At 35.7% G+C, this 17,834-nt stretch overlaps 2 protein-coding genes across 4 annotated transcripts; both read left to right on the forward strand.

The window, feature by feature from the left end:
- The first annotated feature begins 1,185 nt into the window (after positions 1-1,185).
- Positions 1,186-3,913, forward strand: LOC114723244 (uncharacterized). Its single transcript, XM_028909415.1, has 5 exons — positions 1,186-1,265; positions 1,474-1,750; positions 2,112-2,231; positions 2,369-3,033; positions 3,459-3,913. The coding sequence occupies exons 2-5, from the start codon at positions 1,481-1,483 to the stop codon at positions 3,583-3,585; spliced, it is 1,182 nt and encodes a 393-aa protein (XP_028765248.1). The 5' UTR covers positions 1,186-1,265; positions 1,474-1,480; the 3' UTR covers positions 3,586-3,913.
- Positions 3,914-5,318: 1,405 nt separating this feature from the next.
- On the forward strand, positions 5,319-11,041 carry LOC114723243 (protein BONZAI 1). 3 transcript variants are annotated; one of them, XM_028909413.1, is made up of 16 exons: positions 5,327-5,623; positions 5,751-5,798; positions 6,268-6,416; positions 6,517-6,565; positions 6,807-6,863; positions 7,227-7,409; positions 7,493-7,627; positions 8,227-8,288; positions 8,374-8,476; positions 8,550-8,664; positions 9,589-9,665; positions 9,750-9,887; positions 9,978-10,142; positions 10,303-10,416; positions 10,543-10,639; positions 10,710-11,041. In XM_028909413.1, exons 1-16 carry the CDS (start codon positions 5,474-5,476, stop codon positions 10,802-10,804), a joined length of 1,737 nt encoding a protein of 578 aa, XP_028765246.1. In that variant the 5' UTR covers positions 5,327-5,473; the 3' UTR covers positions 10,805-11,041. The 3 variants fall into 3 exon arrangements, 2 of the variants coding, with proteins under 2 accessions (XP_028765246.1, XP_028765247.1); XR_003738218.1 differs by lacking the exon at positions 10,710-11,041 and having other exon boundaries at positions 5,319-5,623; positions 10,319-10,416; positions 10,543-10,627; XM_028909414.1 differs by lacking the exon at positions 5,327-5,623 and having other exon boundaries at positions 5,792-5,834.
- Positions 11,042-17,834: the final 6,793 nt, after the last annotated feature.

Consider the following 17,834-nt stretch of genomic DNA (forward strand, 5'->3'; position numbering starts at 1 on the left):
GACGAAAGGTAGTATTACTTCTTATACTTAATATAAGAGCCAGTTAGAAAATTACCTAATTATAACATATTTTATATAATTTTTTTTGAAATATTTATATTTGACAAATTAGTTTGGATAAAAATAATGAATATAGATACTTTGAATTAAATTTTTTAAACTAATCAATTGGTTATTAAGAAGTAGAGGTGCTGTCATCTTTGAAAAGCTCCGCCAAGGTTAGAATAGAGGAAGAGACTATTAAACAAATTTTTATGTGACGATATTCACGTGGTACTTTTTTAAAAAAAAAATTAATAAAGAGGCTCCCTTTAATTAACCATGGCGACTGAGCTGTAGATTTTATACTACTTTTAATTTTTAATATAACATTAGTTGGTTTTAAATATAATATTTCAATTTATTTTTTTTAAATAATTTTTGTAGTAGTTATACATATTAAATGTTTAATTAAATAATAGTTTTAGCTAATACTACCTCCGGTTCTATTTATAAGATCTCTTTTGTAGACTACAAACAGGATTTTATAATTAGGACTGGAGGTAGTACATGATTAGTAAAAGTATTTTAAGAAAGACAATACCAAATTATTACAAATAACTAAATCAACAAACTTTTTCAATCTATTCAAAAGTTAATTAACTAAATTTTATATTAAAAATTAAACGTGGTACTTAATAGTACTAAATATTAGTATTCACGAAGAAAGGTATATTCCAAGTCCCAACATACAAATAAGTTTGCATTTTCAATATCTTTGAGAATATAAGAAAAGATCGATTTACTCTGTTATTTAAAATATTATTATTTAGATACGATATATTATTTACATAAGATATGATATATTTATATAAAACTAAAAGAAATTTATCAAATCATAGATTCACGTATCAAAAAATTTCACATCAATGCATACGATATTTTTTCTGGCAATAGATGCGAGAAAGAGGCTTCCATTGACAGTTTTTTATTATTAATCTATGAAATCCAATAGCAACACCATATTAATATTAATTAAGGAATATTGATAAAAAGCAGGGCGATTAAAAAAAATATCTGATGTGGAAGGGTGCAGTTTTCCGTGACGTGAGTAGTGCATTGCGAAGCAGCCCAAGAAGAATTGTTGAAAAAAGAGAGAAAATAGAGTCACGGAGCTGAGAGGATCAAAGCAAAATCGCAGTTCACTCAGTCGGGAGTGGATTTACAGTTTTACACGCAGTGAACGGCTTCCAGATATACTATTGCTATAGTTTGGGCTATCGTCGGTACTATTTCTATCCCTTCTAAAATACCATTTTATACGATTTTAACTATTTTTCTTTGTATATGCCTGCCTGAAACCCTTGATCACTTGTCGTCATATTCTTTGCTTTGGGGACTGATTATTTCAATAACGCGAAATGTGTTAGGAAAGGGACATTTCATGGGCTTTTCTTCTCACCCTGTTTGTGATCCTGTTGCTAACGCATGCAGAGATTCAATGCCTGGAAATGAAAAGGCCTTGAACAGCCGGGAAGAACTTTCTGGCTTTATATTCATGTGTAATCATGTTACAAAGCCAGAATGCTACCAATTCCGAGTTTTTGGGCTCCCAGAATGGAGAAAGGAAGTTGTAGAGAAAATACAGCCTGGCACGTACCTTTTCCTGTTTGATTATGATTTAAAGCTTCTCTATGGCACATATACAGCAACCTCTAGTGGGAAGCTAGGGATAGAAGAATCAGCTTTTGGTGGAAAATTCCCAGCCCAGGTGAAGGTCTTAACCATCGCTTACAATTACCCCACACACAGGCACACATGTATACACAAGTCTGTTTATATGTATACGGGGCAACCTAATTGAACTTGTCCTCAATCTTTTTAAGGGGAAAATGCCTAACCATTTATTAAAAATGGTATTTTCTGGTCTAGTAGATGATTTAAGTGATTTTAGAAGGATCAGTCAGATGGTCAGGTGTTTGCAGCATAAGTGTTTTTTATGAGAGGCCAACATATTTGTCTAATCCTATGCTGCTCCTAATGGCAAAGTTTAGATTATGACATCATGACATCTGATAACAAATTTCCTCCCTTCTCCATCTGCCTCCCGCCTCCCATTGAATTTTGTGCAGGTGAAGTTTAAGATTCATCAGGACTGTTTACCCTTGCCAGAGGGCTGCTTTAAACACGCAATTCAAGATAATTACCAGAAAGATGGTCGCAAATTTAGTCCTGAGCTCAATCTTGGACAAGTAAGCATCATCATAATCTCTTGTAAATCAATTTAATTGCATTATGCCATTGTTATATTCTCATTTTTTTTAATATTAAACAAAATCCCTTATGTTTACTAGCATTTACATAGTCGAAGTTTGTTGTTGTGGTGCAGGTAAGAAGTATATTATCACTGTTTCGTCCGATATTGATTAACAAGCAAATTATTATGCCAACTTCGGCCCCGGCACTGTCCATGCAATACCAAACTTCAAAGAACCAGCTTCAGCCCCCTGTGCGGCCTGTTGCTGTGCAAAATACTTATTCTGCTGGGAATAGTGGTAGTTTTGGTAAATCGGTGGCAGAACCTCAGTATACACGTCAGAATATGACGTACCAATACCATCAACCTGAATGTCGCTCCTTGACTAGTATGGGTACCATTCATGGTCAAGCGTCGCAAGATTCTCTGCGTGCACGTCAGATTGACTTAAACCCACAGCCTGACTTTTCTTCCTCCAGGGTAAGTATGGGTGGCAGTTATGCTCAATCCCTGCCACGTCCTCAACATGCATATACCTTGAATCCACAGTCTAATTTTCATTCATCAACGTTGAATATGGTTAGCAGCCAAGCTCAGCCAATATCAGATCCTCAATATGTGCATCACAACGTTCTAGATCCACGACCAAATTTTAATCCCTACTTAAATGTGGGCTATGTCAATCCTATTATGCTGTCACATGCTTCGTCATCATCTACTGTTCCATATCATTCTGGTCAAACTGGGGACAGATACATTCCTGAAGCTGTCACCTCCGCTTCTTATCCATATCAAGGGTAAATCTCAAACTCTGTTTTGGAACCTTTGTTTAGATACTTGATTGCTGAGGACTCTGATTATTTACCATGGAATGATGCGACTGGCATTTGGGAAGTACTTTTTAAGTAGAACAATGGCATTTTTTCAAGAAGGGTCGCTTTAAATTACTAGCTTAATTATTTATCTTTGCATTTTATGTTTTTTCTTTTGAGAAACAGAGGTGCTTTGCATTAGCTGAGGCCGGGTTGTTTAGAACTCTTTGGTGGTCAGAGCATTGAATCGTCCCTCCTACTTTCAAAGTGTGAATTTGATGTAAAAATTTAATCCTAAATTTTTTTCTGAGTTATCATATGTTAAAATACAGGCCTATAGAACTGTTCTAATTTCCTGTTTACTAGTCTCTACTGTAATAAAACTCTGGTGATTAAATTGTCAGTTCCAGTGCAGTTTCTGTTACGAAGTCTGGAGCGATTGAAGGGATAATGCATGGTGATCAACAGACTGGTGTGGGAAACGAGTGCTGTGGGCCATCCTTGCGGACGTGGAAAAATATTACTCATCAACAATAGCATGCTGTTGAACGCTGCAAAACCTGTGCTCGGGTTGCTTCTCAATCACATACCAACTACTGACTGTGACTGATTCTTGGTCTGGGAGTTCAGGATGCTTTATGTACTTATGCAGGGGTAAATCGAAGTTGCTTTTCAGCGAGTGATGGAAACCGAAGTAGTGTGGTTGTCTTTTATGTTCCCTGTTACTAAGGAATTTTGCACAACGTATAGTCTTTAGAGCTAGGGGGTTTAGTGTGTCTTCAAAGTACAGCCCCTATAGTTACCTAACCTATTGAAGTTGCTTTTGTTGGTGAATGGATCATTGAAACTTGTTCAAAAATTAGTTTGCTGAAGATTTCATATGAATCCTTGCTTACTGCTTTGGTGTATTGTGACAGAGAACTGTGGTGGCAATTTCTCAGTTCGCTTGCTTGTGACTATCATGCGTCTCTAGCATACACGCACATTTCTTTAGTAGCATTCTCTTGAAATATGTATAGTTACATCATTATAGGAGTTTAATTTATGAGATATGATCCAGTCAATGAAGGCGGGCGATTGAGTTGAATCTTGGTGAATCAGTGCACGGTTTCAGAGACAGTAAGTTATGGGCATCAAAATCCCATTGATTCATCACATGGGTTCATCTCCCCAGTCTCTGTTGGACCATGAATTATTCCAAGGACTGGGAAGAATGAAATGAAGCAAGCAATCGTCCCACAATTCACGTGGTCTGTACATACAATTATAATATAGTACAAGGCAGGGTAAGGATAAAGTAACATGAAAGAGCTAGTTTTTCCAACTTCGGCTACCAAACAGAGGGGACACTCCTTTTCACTTTTGGTCTGGATGGATCCATCATAACCATGGAAAAGGAATAGGAGATTGCGTGATGATGTTGCCCCTTAGGTGGTCGCCCACAAGCACGTCCAACATTAGTCCTTGATCTCTGATGCGCTTTTTGGTTGTTCTTCTAATTCTATTATACCCTCAGAATTTATTTTTATTCGAAATATAATATTCCAGTTTACTTTGTTCGTAAGTTTTCATTAAAGGTAATTTTAATACATATGACTAAATAGAATATTTTAGAAAAATCAACATATATTTATTACAAATAATTAATTTAACTAATTTTTTAATATTAATGCACATGACTAAATTATCTCGTTCTTATAGATATATTAAAGATTAAAAAAAAAAACTCTCTCACTGTAAGTCGTTTTTAGGAGAATAGCTTAGTTCAAAATAAAGGTCATTTTGAGAAGTAATTAATGTTTATTTGTCAATTTTATTCTTGCAATTAACGCTTAAATATGACTTTTTGTATTTTTTTCTGTTTCCTTCACAAGTTAGAATCTCATTTAAAAATATGAATAAAGTAAAAAAAAATTAATTTGAAGCATATTTAATGAATTAACTTTTTTCTTAAAATATTGATGGATTAGTTAAAATGAATGGGTGGATTTTAGTTTGAACGCCCTAATGCGCTTTCAACGAGTCCACCGAAAGAAAAATGGAAGAAAGAAAGTTAGAGACAGTAAGTTTTTCAAATGTTGCCTCCACCACCTACTCCTTCCATCTAAACTGGCTGATAAATTTTACATTTGATTTCAAATGATTTTTTACTTTACACTCTCGTTTTGTAATTTTTCAAAAATATTTATCACTTTAATCGATGGAATTTTAAAGATCTCTAATGACAACGATTGATCTTGTAAAGAACTCTCTGAAGATCGTCAAAGAAAGGTTTTTTGTTTATTTTCTTAATATTTTTTTACTTTTTATTCCATTTTACTGTAGCCTAATTCACTTGAAAGGAAACGAAGGTAGTTATCCGGTTAATTTCCTAGTGCTCGGCCGCACTCCTGCTGAAGTCAGTCAACACCTACGCCGAAATCCCATGGGCAACTGCTTCTCCGACGTTGCCGGTGGACGTACGGCCATCGGTGGCACCGCCGGCTCTCTCCTCAATCCTGCCGATGCTCTAAACGATGCTGTTGATAACTTCCTGAAGTATCGTGGCTATCATGGACTCTACTCTCAGATCGAGGTTCTTTTTTTTGGAACAAGTTTCTCAGGACATTTCGCTCTCTTCCTGAGTTTGAATTTCAATTAGTAGCTAGTTTTTATGGAAGGGCTTTTTCGAAGCATAACAGTGGCTTCTTTTTGTGCTGCAGTTATCTTTTTCTGCTTCAGGCTTGCGTGACCGGGATGTGCTCTCCAAGGTTTATTTGTTAAGCATTTCATGTTTCTAAAGCTCTGTTAGTACAATCTATTTCCATATAGCCTTTATCTAATCATAATTGCTGATGCTCGGAACTTAATTTAGTTTCCTTCAGCTCAAATTGAGCTTGGCTCCGGCCCTATAGTTCATATGTCTGCCCAATGAATTCTGCTTCTTCTTCTTTAACGTCAGTTTCAGTTTTATAGCACCATAATTAGCTAAGGTTTGGTCTGTTCTTTTGGTGTACATATAACCATGCACATCCAGGAAAATATGTTAAACTACGAACTACTAAGAACTTAAAGATCGCACTTTTTGTTGCACAAGAATTTTGGACTTTGGAGCCACTTTATATTGTTGGTCAATGTTCTATTTCTTTCCTGAAAAATAGTATCATGGTTTATATTTTTTATACGATCAATATTCACGTGAAAGAAAAGTGTTTCATACTTAACTCTTGTTTGCCGTAGAGTGATCCAATGATGGTTCTTTATGCAAAAGGAAAAAGTGGAGCACTTGAGGAACTGGGCCGCACAGAAGTAATCCTCAATTCTTTGAATCCCTCGTGGATCACTAAGCACACTCTGTTTTATCATTTCGAGGTTCTTCAGGCTTTAGTGTAAGTTTAAATGTTAAGGATGATATCTCTGTTACTAACAAAGTAGATGAGGGTTTGTGGTTTTTCCAAGAGTTAATAAGGAAATTTTCTTTCTCCACAGGTTTCGTATATATGATATTGACACCCAGTTTCATAATGTAGACGTAAAGGTATGGTTTTTCTGATGGGATACTTGCATAGTGTTATTCTGTTGACTAATCTATCGTTTTAGCATATAGTTTTGTCCTGTAAAAGTGAGATGTAAAAATGTGTTCGAACAATTGTGGATAAACATATATCCCTGTAGGAGATCGTCTATATCCTTCTTCCCATGGTGACACGATATTTTACTGAGTGGACATTCCTTGCTGGTTCATTAGGTGTGATGACATGTTTGTTTGGCTTATGCAGATGCTTAAGCTAGAAGAGCAGCAATATCTTGGTGAAGCAACCTGTGCATTATCTCAGGTAACATAGAGACCATCCACAAATCAACTTTTTGTCTATTAATATCTACCAAGTTAAAGAAAACTCATTCTATCATGAACAATTTGAAGTATAAATGTGGGAGGCAGGGAGAGAAATCTCAGCAAGGAAGTCATTTTGATCTTTTACAATCACTATCTGACACTATAATTGTTCCTTTGGTCCTTTCCAATAAGTGACGCAGTGATGTTTAAATTGTCCGGCCTTATATAGTTAAATCGCATCTAATGACTATGGTTTACTGTAGAAGTTTTCTTGAAAATAAGGGGCTCTGGTATATATAATGCCACAGTTTAAATCACATAGAGTATTAGAGTCTGCCCATTAACAATTTTGCCTATGCAGATAATTACAAAACCTGGTCGGTCATTGACCTTGGATCTATTGGAAGATTCTAGTAGATTAAACTGCTTTCAGAACTGTGGGAAACTCATAGTGAATGCTGAGGAATGTGTCAGTTCAAAGACTACAATAGAGATGATATTCAGGTGTTCAGACTTGGAATATAGGAATCTCTTCTCAAAAAGTGTATGTTGTTATTTGCAATTTTCGGGTAGGCTTTATGAGGAATGGAAATTGTGGTATAACACAGACGTTTGCTTATCTTGTAGGATCCCTTTTTAATGATATCAAAAGTTGTGGAAGGTGGCACCCAAATTCCCATATGCAAAACAGAAGTAAAAAAGAATGACCACAACCCTACATGGAAGCCAGTATTCTTGAATATTCAACAAGTACGAAGCAAGGTATAGATTTGCTTCATAATTTTGTCACTTGACATAGCCAGCATAGTTTAATGCAGACGTTTTTAGTTTTCATTGCCCTTGAAGCAAAGAGCCATGTCATATTCTGTGTTCGCAAATATTATTTCAAATGGACGGTCGTTTTTTTCAAGCTGTGCTTTTTCAACACATGGATTCTATATATAATATGAAAACATTAACAAGCCAGAATATTCATGAATCATGTACACTGCAGCTCATTTCTCAAACTCCATGCAACAAACAGGGCCCCTATTAGTTCATTAGGGAAAAATTAGTATATTTAGAAATATCCTTCTGTCATATTTTTGCACAGAACATCAATATATCAATGTCTGCGATCACTAAATATTTTTCTGACTAGTGTTGACTTGGAGTCGGTGCATTTTGTTTTGTTTTGTTGGTGAGAATTTTTTTTTTTTTAACATATTGTATGTAATTCTGTGACGCTTGCATCTTTGTTACCCCAAATATGGCATCCATGTTGTGCCACTTTTTTTTTCCCCCCTTTTTTATTGAAAACATTGGCTTTACTGTACAGATATATTGTAAGCTTTCTGATTTTCCCTTCTTATTTTATACAGGACAGTCCATTAATTATAGAATGCTACGACTTCAATAGCAATGGCAAACATGAAGTGATGGGGTAATCGGGAATGTCTTTTAACCTATTTCTCCTTTTTGTCCCGTGTCTGAAATGCATATTGGGATCATTTGTTCTTGTAATCAAGGAAAGTGCGTAGATCTTTGATAGAGTTGGAAAAGCTTCATGCTGGTGGTCAAGGAGAAAATTTATTTTTGTCCACAGCCGATGGAAATCTTAATCATAATGAGGTAATTTTGTTAATCAAGCGCATTTCCATTATGAATTTCTCGACTAGTCTAAACCATATTAGCTATAACACAGGTCTTAAAGAGCCAAATATATGTGGACAAGTATACCGAAAGTGTCCAACATACTTTTCTCGATTACTTGGCTGGGGGATTTGAATTGAACTTTATGGTGGCCATTGATTTCACAGGTATACTACATGCGAATATCCTCAATGCTTATGAAAAATATTGTTGTGAAGATATTGACTTCATGGAAGATAATATAATATAGGGGCGTGTGTCACGAGAACTGTGATGAATTATGAGGGAGGAGAATGAATCCTGAGCATTCACACTACTGTCAATTGATCATATAAATATGTGAATATATATATATTTATGCATGCATATTTGCACACATGCATACAGATGAGTGTACATATTAAGGTAACCAACTTTCTCAAACTTAGACATAGCTAATTTGTAGCGTTTGCTATTGTTTGCAAAAACTTAAATGAATTTATGAATTATTTAATGGCACATTGATTTGTTTCCTCTTCACCCTTCATCTAGTCGATGTTGATTTTCCCACAACATTACTGGTTACAGCATAGAACTGTGCGTTCACAAAGTCAATCTCCGGCAGTATGAGAATTACAAATTCAATAGAAGTTCATTTGTAATCTTTTCTAGCTTATTTACCTTGTGGCCTAAACAACCAATTTATCTCCCAGCCAGAGGCTTGATAGTTCAGATCTCATCCTCCTAACTCAATGCTTAGGTCCAGTCTTCACTAGTGCGCTTGCTAGGGTGGAGGAGTCAGACTGTACTCAGCCTGCTTTGAGGAAGCATTTGTGGGTTCCACAAATGCTAGCCCTTTGAGGACCTTGTTGTCCTCCTCCATCGTTGTTATGGGATTGACCTTCCACCTCAATGTAGTCTCTTTTTCCCTCCCCTCTTCACCTTTTTGTTAGGAGATTAAAAGAAAATTCTTGCTGGGTTTAATAATATTTACGTAGTTTCTTATTTTACTCTCTCATGCAGATATATTTTTTCAACAGATGCTGGTTAAACAGTGGATTTCAGGGATCTTATGTATAACTTTGGGCTAACGCTTCTTTCTTGCTTACCAGCTTCAAATGGAAACCCTCGCCTTCCTGATTCTTTACATTATATGGATCCTTCAGGGCGGCCAAATGCATACCAGAGAGTGAGAAGTGATTTTTAATTTCAAAATGTTTTACTTCTACAACTATATTTGTTGCTGAACCATATCCAACAATGACTTGTCCAGGCTATCTTAGATGTTGGGGAGGTGTTGCAGTTTTATGATTCAGATAAACGATTTCCTACATGGGGCTTTGGCGCTCGACCAATTGATGGTCCTGTCTCCCATTGTTTCAATTTGAATGGAAGCAGTCATTACTGTGAGGTAGAACTGTGAAACCTGGTCTTGCTTGTAATTGCTCGTTTTTGGCCATGAAATAGTTCTTTAATAATCATGCAAGTCTATATATCACAGGTGGATGGGATCCAAGGAATAATGATGGCATATACTAGTGCCTTGCTTAATGTTTCTCTTGCAGGGCCAACTCTTTTTGGGCCTATCATAAACAATGCTGCACTCATGGCTAGCGAATCTGTAGCAAATGGAAAACGAAAGTACTTTGTTTTATTGATAATCACTGTAAGAATTAGAATACACATCAGTCTTCACTTCATTTAATTTTTTCATCTGAAGGTTACTGTTGTTATGCGTTATTGCAAAATAGATGTAATTTTAGCGATAGCCAAGTGCTTCTTTGGCTGTTTGTTTTATAGATATTATTTCTCTGATATCATCTTAGGATGGAGTGGTAACAGATCTCCAAGAAACAAAAGATGCTCTAATTAAAGCATCTGATCTGCCATTATCGATCCTTATCGTTGGCGTAGGAGGTGCCGACTTCAAAGACATGGAGGTATTCTGCCCAGCCTTACTCCTTTCTTGCATATGTGTGTTGTTTTTATCTGAGGCGCTCTTGTTTATTTGTTGTCATGCTGCTTCTTGACCTTGTACTTCTGGTATATAACTTCTCTTGGTGCAGGTTTTGGATGCAGACAAGGGAGAGAGGCTTGAAAGTTTTTCGGGACGGGTTGCTTCGCGGGATATAGTCCAGTTTGTTCCATTTCGGGATGTTCAAAGTAGGTCTCACCATCCAAATCATAAACGAATGAGGAAATCAGCTTTGACTTATTCTTCTGTGTTTTGCAGATGGACAGATTTCGGTAGTTCAAGCACTTCTAGCAGAATTGCCTGCTCAATTTTTATCTTACATGCAGACAAGAAATATTCAACCAAATCTCTAGCCATATTGATGTTTAACATAAGCATTGTGCAATTTCCAGTCACATAGATTATTAAATTCAGTTGAATGGCTGATAATGATAACTCTTATTGAACGGTTCGCCAAAAGGGCGAGCTTCACAAGTCCAGGACGCCCTATTTGCACTTTTGCATATGAGGGAGGGGTTTTCTTTAAAGGGGAAATGTCATGTAAGAATTATACCACTCATGGGAAAATCTTAGTCCTAGATATTTTAGCACTACGAAAGTTTAAAAAAATAATTGAAATGTGTGTTTTCTTGTTTTAATCAAAGCCAATAATCAATGAAAAATAATATTAGAAGCCATAGTGAGGTTTTCAGCACGGTGTAAGAGTAATTTTAATGCATGTAGGGATGACGAAGTAGATTTCTAGCTAAACAAACCAACCACCATTATGGTTTTCTTTGTTTTTCTTCAATTGAGGAGGAGTTTGGATATCTCCATAATCAATTAAAAGAACAAGTGATTTTATGCGAGTTAAAACAAAACTCTTTTTATATATTTATTTCTTATATCATAAATTACATCAAAAAAACTAATCAAATGACCCCTTGAGCATAAAAAAATTATATACGCCGGATTGTATTTTACTATTTAGTAGGCGGACAGATTCATAACGTTCTTTTCGGTGAACAGGAGTAATAAATTGAGTCTTCTACCATGTTATTGGCATGATTCAGTCAATGAGCAGAAATATGGCGTTCTGGACCATCATAAGCCAATTTGCCCAGTGTGCAGATCAAGATTCAACATTTTGACCCACAAATTAATCAGTAAAATACAATCAGTCATCCATTTTTCTAACATTCTCTTCGACTTCAACATCCAGCTTGTTCCTCGTCTGATGAGGTAGGTACCCTCAGGATTAATCTAATCAACATTAATTCTCTTCCCTGTCAAAAGTAGTTGTTTAAAATTCTCAAGTCGGTGGTGTCTTTCACTATTTAAGTATTTATCACGTTGTTTGCGCCAAAAAAAAAAAGCGACAATTATTTTATGTAAGGGAAAAAGTCTCAAACAAAGAATGCTAGGTAGATTAATTCTGCTTTTTTTTCCCCTCTCTTGGCACTGTGTTGTTTATCTGTTGAACCTCCTTTTTAGTCTTTCTTCACGTATTTCTCCGGTCATAAATATAAAACTTATTTTATAGTACAAATTGAGTCTTATATTTAGAACCAACGGAGTATATAACTTGTACTGGAAGTAACCAAAAAGTTACCAAACCAGTAGAAGAATAAAAGTTTGAAAGACATCAATCCATGGTTGGTTTTTCCTCTTGGGGCGTATATGATGGATGTTTGTTGCATGTCATCATCAACATCATCACGGGTATCATTTAGCGTGTCCATAACTTCAATTTAGATTCAATGATTTAAAATATAATGTCGACTGACTCTGTCAATCACATCAGCATAAGAAGTTCACAGTTCATTCGATTATTCTATAATTACAAGCTTTCAAATTCCAACCACCCGCTCATGGGTTGAATGCCATGATTAAGTGAGCACGGAAAAATATAAGGAGAGTGACTTACAAGGAACTCCTCAAAATATGGTTAAGATAAACGAGAAGCACAAAAATTACATAATTCACCTAAAGTCTTTAGGAACTTTTTTAACATAAATTTTTCTTAAAAAACGACCATATTTCCATTTTTTTTAAAAAAAAATTCTCACTCCATCCGTCGAAGCACTATTGACTATAGAATTTTCTCTTCTTTCTTTTTTTTTCCATAAAGTGACCATAGAATTATTGAAAAGAGGTAATTATATAAATGATTATGAAACATTCAACGGGAAAAAATTATCATTTGCAGCATTCTTATTACTCGGTTATGAAACATCATGTGATTTCTATTCCCTTTAATGGCTTGCAGAAATCACAGAATGCTGCATTTTGTATGTATACTTTTAACTTTCATCTTGCACCCATCTTTCATGGAACAATCGAGTCACTGACCAACACATTTTGAACTGACTTTTTGGGACTCAAATTACCGAAGAGGGAATTATATTGACTGGAACAAGGTTGCAGATCGTGAAGACTTCTTCAACCGATCATTAAATGAGCCTAACTAATTCATTCCCTCTCCTTCAATGCAGACAAACCAAATCCCATGACCCCACTTGAGGTAGTTATATGGTGATAGTATATTGCTTTGTTGGCAAAAAAAAAAAAAAATCGTTTTAACATTTTATCATGTTATATTTTTAATAATAATTGGAAATTGGAATCTGGTTATCATATCAATTTGATGTCAATTTATTTAGGATTATGTGGCATAATAATAATTAATAGTTTAATTAAACATATTATTTTCCCACTTATATGTTTTTATATAATTATCTAGCATTTGATTATATGGGTAGTCAGATTCAAATATTGCCAAATTCAATTAAAAATATGTAGCTCTATCAACATGAATTCCCCCCCCCTCAATATTTGAACTTTTGACTTTACTTAAGGATGATCAAGTCTCTTCTATTTAATCCAATCACTCTTAGTTTTTCCAACTTATAATATTCTGATCTTTTGTACTGTTGTGCATATGTTGTATTAAGTAGGAGTATTCATGGGCAGGGTAGGATCCATACCCAATGCCGAGCTCAAATGATGAGTGTGCTGTATTTTGCAACCTACTACCCGACCCTACCCAATAAAAACCCTAGCCATTTTGGGTTGGGCTAATGGGGGTTGAGCAGGGCGGATGTTTCCTGCCCAAGTGATGACACTCTATTCATACTATATGTGAAAAAAAATCCCCAATTTAATTTATATTGTAATTTAAAGGGAAAAAAATATAATATATATAACAGAAAGATCAAATGGTGCTTCAGGTCAAACTTTACGGGCGAGGTAAGAATTCCTCAATTAGCATTTATGTGAATGATAATAAAATATAATATATATAATTTTTTGAAAATATAATATAATAAAATCAATACTAACACAAAAAAGCTATCAAAATCAAACCGACAGAAAGTATGAAATTTGGCTTTACCTCCGTATTCCATTTCATATTCATATCAGTTTCAAAAATCATAATTTTATAATATATTAATATTATAGTATATAATATATATGATCATATATATAGTTGGCAAAATATAATTATATATATATTTTGGCCAAGGCCAGATAGGCAAGGCAACATATCATGCCCAATGCCTTGCCTATAATTAACTCGGCCAGAAAATGTCCATTTTTCTTTAGGCTTCTTTTTTATTGACTGGGTAGGGTATTTTTTTCTCAGGCTTGAACAAGCACACCGGATAACTGGGTCTCATGAACGAATGCTGGGGCCTCATGAACACCCCTAATATTAAGATAGATTATGTTATTTTGAACCATTTGTGAAATGACAGAAGACAAATATAATTAAAGAGTAAAACCAAAAACTCATGAAACTATGCCAAATAATCTAATTTAAATAAAACGTGTTGAGAAAATTCGATTCCCCATAGCTTGTATTTAATAATGAAAGCACTACAAAAAAATAGACTTTAGGCGACGACTTTCGGCGACGACACCAAAAAGTCGCCGCTGAAAGTGGACTTCAGCGGCGACAAAGTGTCGCCGCTGAACGTGGACCTTTAGCGGCAACTTTTTATGTCGCCGCCGAAAGTGGACTTTCAGCGGCGACTTTTTTAGTCGCCTGAAAGTTCGAAAACCAAGACTTTCAGCGGCGACTTTTTGTCGCCGCGAAAGTGGACCTTTCAGCGGCGACTTTTTAGTCACCGCCGAAAGTGGACTTTCAGCGGCGACTTTTTTAGTCACCGCCAAAAATTCGCCAAAAACCAAGACTTTCAGCGGCGACCTTTTTTGTCGCCGCCGAAAGTGGACTTTCAGCGGCGACTTTTTAGTCACCGCCGAAAGTTCGCCATTGAAAGTGGACTTTCAGCGGTGACTTTTTTTGTCGCCGCTGAAAGTATAATATAATAATATATATTTTATTTTACAATATTAATAAACAAATTCAATCTGGCTCAGCGGCAAGAAGGTTGGACACGAAAGGAGGCGGTCACGAGTTCGAATCTGGAAGAAGACACATTTAAGGTGAAAATATTTAGATGATGACGTGGCGAGGAGGAGTGATGTGGCAATGACGTGAAGGTGGCTAGTGATGATGTGGCGGTCGGCGGTGATGACGTGGCCGCCGACGGCGATGACGTGGAGGTCGACCGTGCTGACGTGGAGGCGGAGACGATGAGACGTGGGCACCGGCAGTGATGACGTGGCATTGGTAAAGGCAATTCTTCTTAGGCATTACTTTCAGCGGCGACAAAAAGTCGCCGCCGAAAGTGTTTTCTGCGGCGACATTTGTCGCCGCTGAATCTTCTAAAAGTCGCCACTGAAAGTATCTTTTAGCGGCGACCTTTTTAGTCGCCACTAAAAGTTTTCAGCCACAGCTGCTACGGCAACGACTTTTCAGCGGCGACTTGTCGCCGCAAAAAACTTTAGGCGGCGACTTTTGTCGCCGCTGAAAGTCAATTTTTTTGTAGTGAAGATTTGCCACAAAATCATCTCTCATAATTTGAGGAAGGTTTAACAACAAAATTATCCACATCAATCAAATAGCCAAAATTAATTCAAAACTCTATATACAGTATATAACACGAATCAGTTAAAAAAAAAAAACAGAGATATGAGACAAGTGAACTCTAGTTATCCCACCTCAATGTCTCATGCTCTCATTCCCCTCATCCTGCAGGGATTTGGATTTTTCTCCATTTTTTCCATGCGTCTCTTAAAATACATAATCACATCCGTTCATTTGATTATTCATTTAACCTAATGGTTGTTCATTTATATATTATCACTTCAATACTTGTAAAAATAAGATATGCTTGTTTATGGTATTAGTTAAATGAGTAGTGGAAAGAAAGTATGGAGAGGAACTAAGTTTGTAACTATATTTATCTCTCATTATTTGAATTATTTCTCCCCCCAATGATATAATAATGGGACCTAGTGAGTGATATATATACTGAAAATATTTATCATTTGCTCTTTAATTTCTCCATATTGAGCTTTTCTTCCTACATATGTTTTCATTTTACTGTGCTGACATGAAAGTACTTATACACACAAGATAGAATAAGAACAACAAAAATATATGAAAATGATTGAAACCTTTTTCTTCGTACATAGGAATCGGAAACCTCGGGTCTTATATTTCAATTTATTAATTAATTATGAATTTATTAATACCACCCCTATCACTAAATACTATTACTGCCGGTCCTAATTATAAAACTTTATTTATATAAATAAATGAGCTTAGAATTAAGAGCTGAGATAGTACATTATTAATTCCAAAAAGTCATCAAATGGGCCGGTGCTACGTCCCACACATACACACACGCGTGAAAAAGAAAAAAGAAAAAAGAGAAAGGAAAAGAAAACGACCAAAAAAAAAATAATCATAATAAAAGACTGTCTTGTATGGCTCTCATGTCTCTCTTCTTTCATCACAGTCCCAAATCATGTCACACACTCCCAAGAAGCACCATATAAAAACTATAAAGCCCCGAAAGCCAAACTAGGGTTTTCCTCCCCTCCCCTTCTTTATTATTCTCTCCTCCTCCTTTATTTTCCTCTCTCTTTTAGCTTTTTTTATTGATCCAAGAATATCAGGCTTCGATCATAATCAATCCATTCCTTTTCACTTTTGCTAGCTAGATTTTTTACTGCTCATCATCGAATCGAAACTCTAATCTTTAACGTTATATATACTCACATATAAGGCAAGTTCATGCATATGTGATCTCTCTGTGTATGTGAATCATAAGAATCAATAGCAGAAAGTTAGCTAAAGTGGATCGAGATCATGGAAAGAGATCAGGTTCTTGCGAAGAAGCGCAAGAGAAAGAGGAGGATCACTTGTTCCCAATTTACTCTGATCGTTCTCAGCAAGATATGTCCGCCATGGTTTCTGCCCTTGCTCAGGTCATCGGGGCTTCCCCTAATGCTTATCAGGATCCTTAACTGAGTCGACTCAGCCCACTTCTGAGCCTAATAACCTCAACAATAATCTCCAAGCACTTCAACATCATCAAGGTATATGTTCATATTTACCTTTGCCAATATGTCTACTTCGCATGCGGATATCGTGTGTGATTCTTTTTCCTAATTGGTCTTGTTATATAATAATTACATTCATATTCACTGATTCAGTATGAAACACGGATGAAAATTGGCGGCTAGGGCTGTCTATTTATGACTTCAATTAGTTTCTCTGTTCATATTTGCATCTTCTACATTAAGTATCCTGTCTATTTCTTAGCCATCATCTATGTTGTCTCTGTTTATGTTTCTGGAATTTTTTCCCCTCTCGCTCTTCAATGTGTTCAGATAAGATCTTCATCTCATATCATGAATTTTCTTTAATCCCCGACGTGGCTCCTTCATATCCATCTATTATCTCATCATATGAAACTTGCAGACAGCTTAGATTTTTTTTTTTTAAAGAATATTTGTGTGATGCAACTTGTTCTCTTTCCCAAAAATGGTGTTCCTTTTTCTTAATTATGTCTTTGATTTCGTCCAAAGCTAACAGTTTCTCTCCCATCGCCTTATTGTTTCTCTTCCTCTACGGTACAGAGATCGATCAATTAGTTCACCGGTTATTCTATACCAGTGTCCAAAAAAAGGGTCAAAGTTAGGTCAAGTTCTATAAATATTTTACCATTCTAGTTTACCCGTTCAATCACTCAAGCATTTTAATTAAGCAGTTGCAAAACAAAATCAACTTTTCGTCACAGTCATACATCATTAATTTTTCCTCCTTTTTTGCGGGGAGGGAGTTATGTAAAATAATGAGAAGTCTACTTCACTTAATTGCAGATATTAATTATCTCTGTAAAGGTTATAGACAATTACTTCTGTGATTGTAGATGAACTGAACTGTTACATAAAAAATCTATAACTGGCCCTATATATATATATATATATATATATAATATGTTAGTGTAACTGTAAATATATATAGCTCCAATGTTCGTGTGTGTG

This window comes from Neltuma alba, unplaced genomic scaffold, assembly GCF_004799145.2.
Source record: "Neltuma alba isolate B1F8T4 unplaced genomic scaffold, ASM479914v2 tig00012126_pilon, whole genome shotgun sequence".
In the NCBI taxonomy this organism is placed as follows: Eukaryota; Viridiplantae; Streptophyta; class Magnoliopsida; order Fabales; family Fabaceae; genus Neltuma; species Neltuma alba.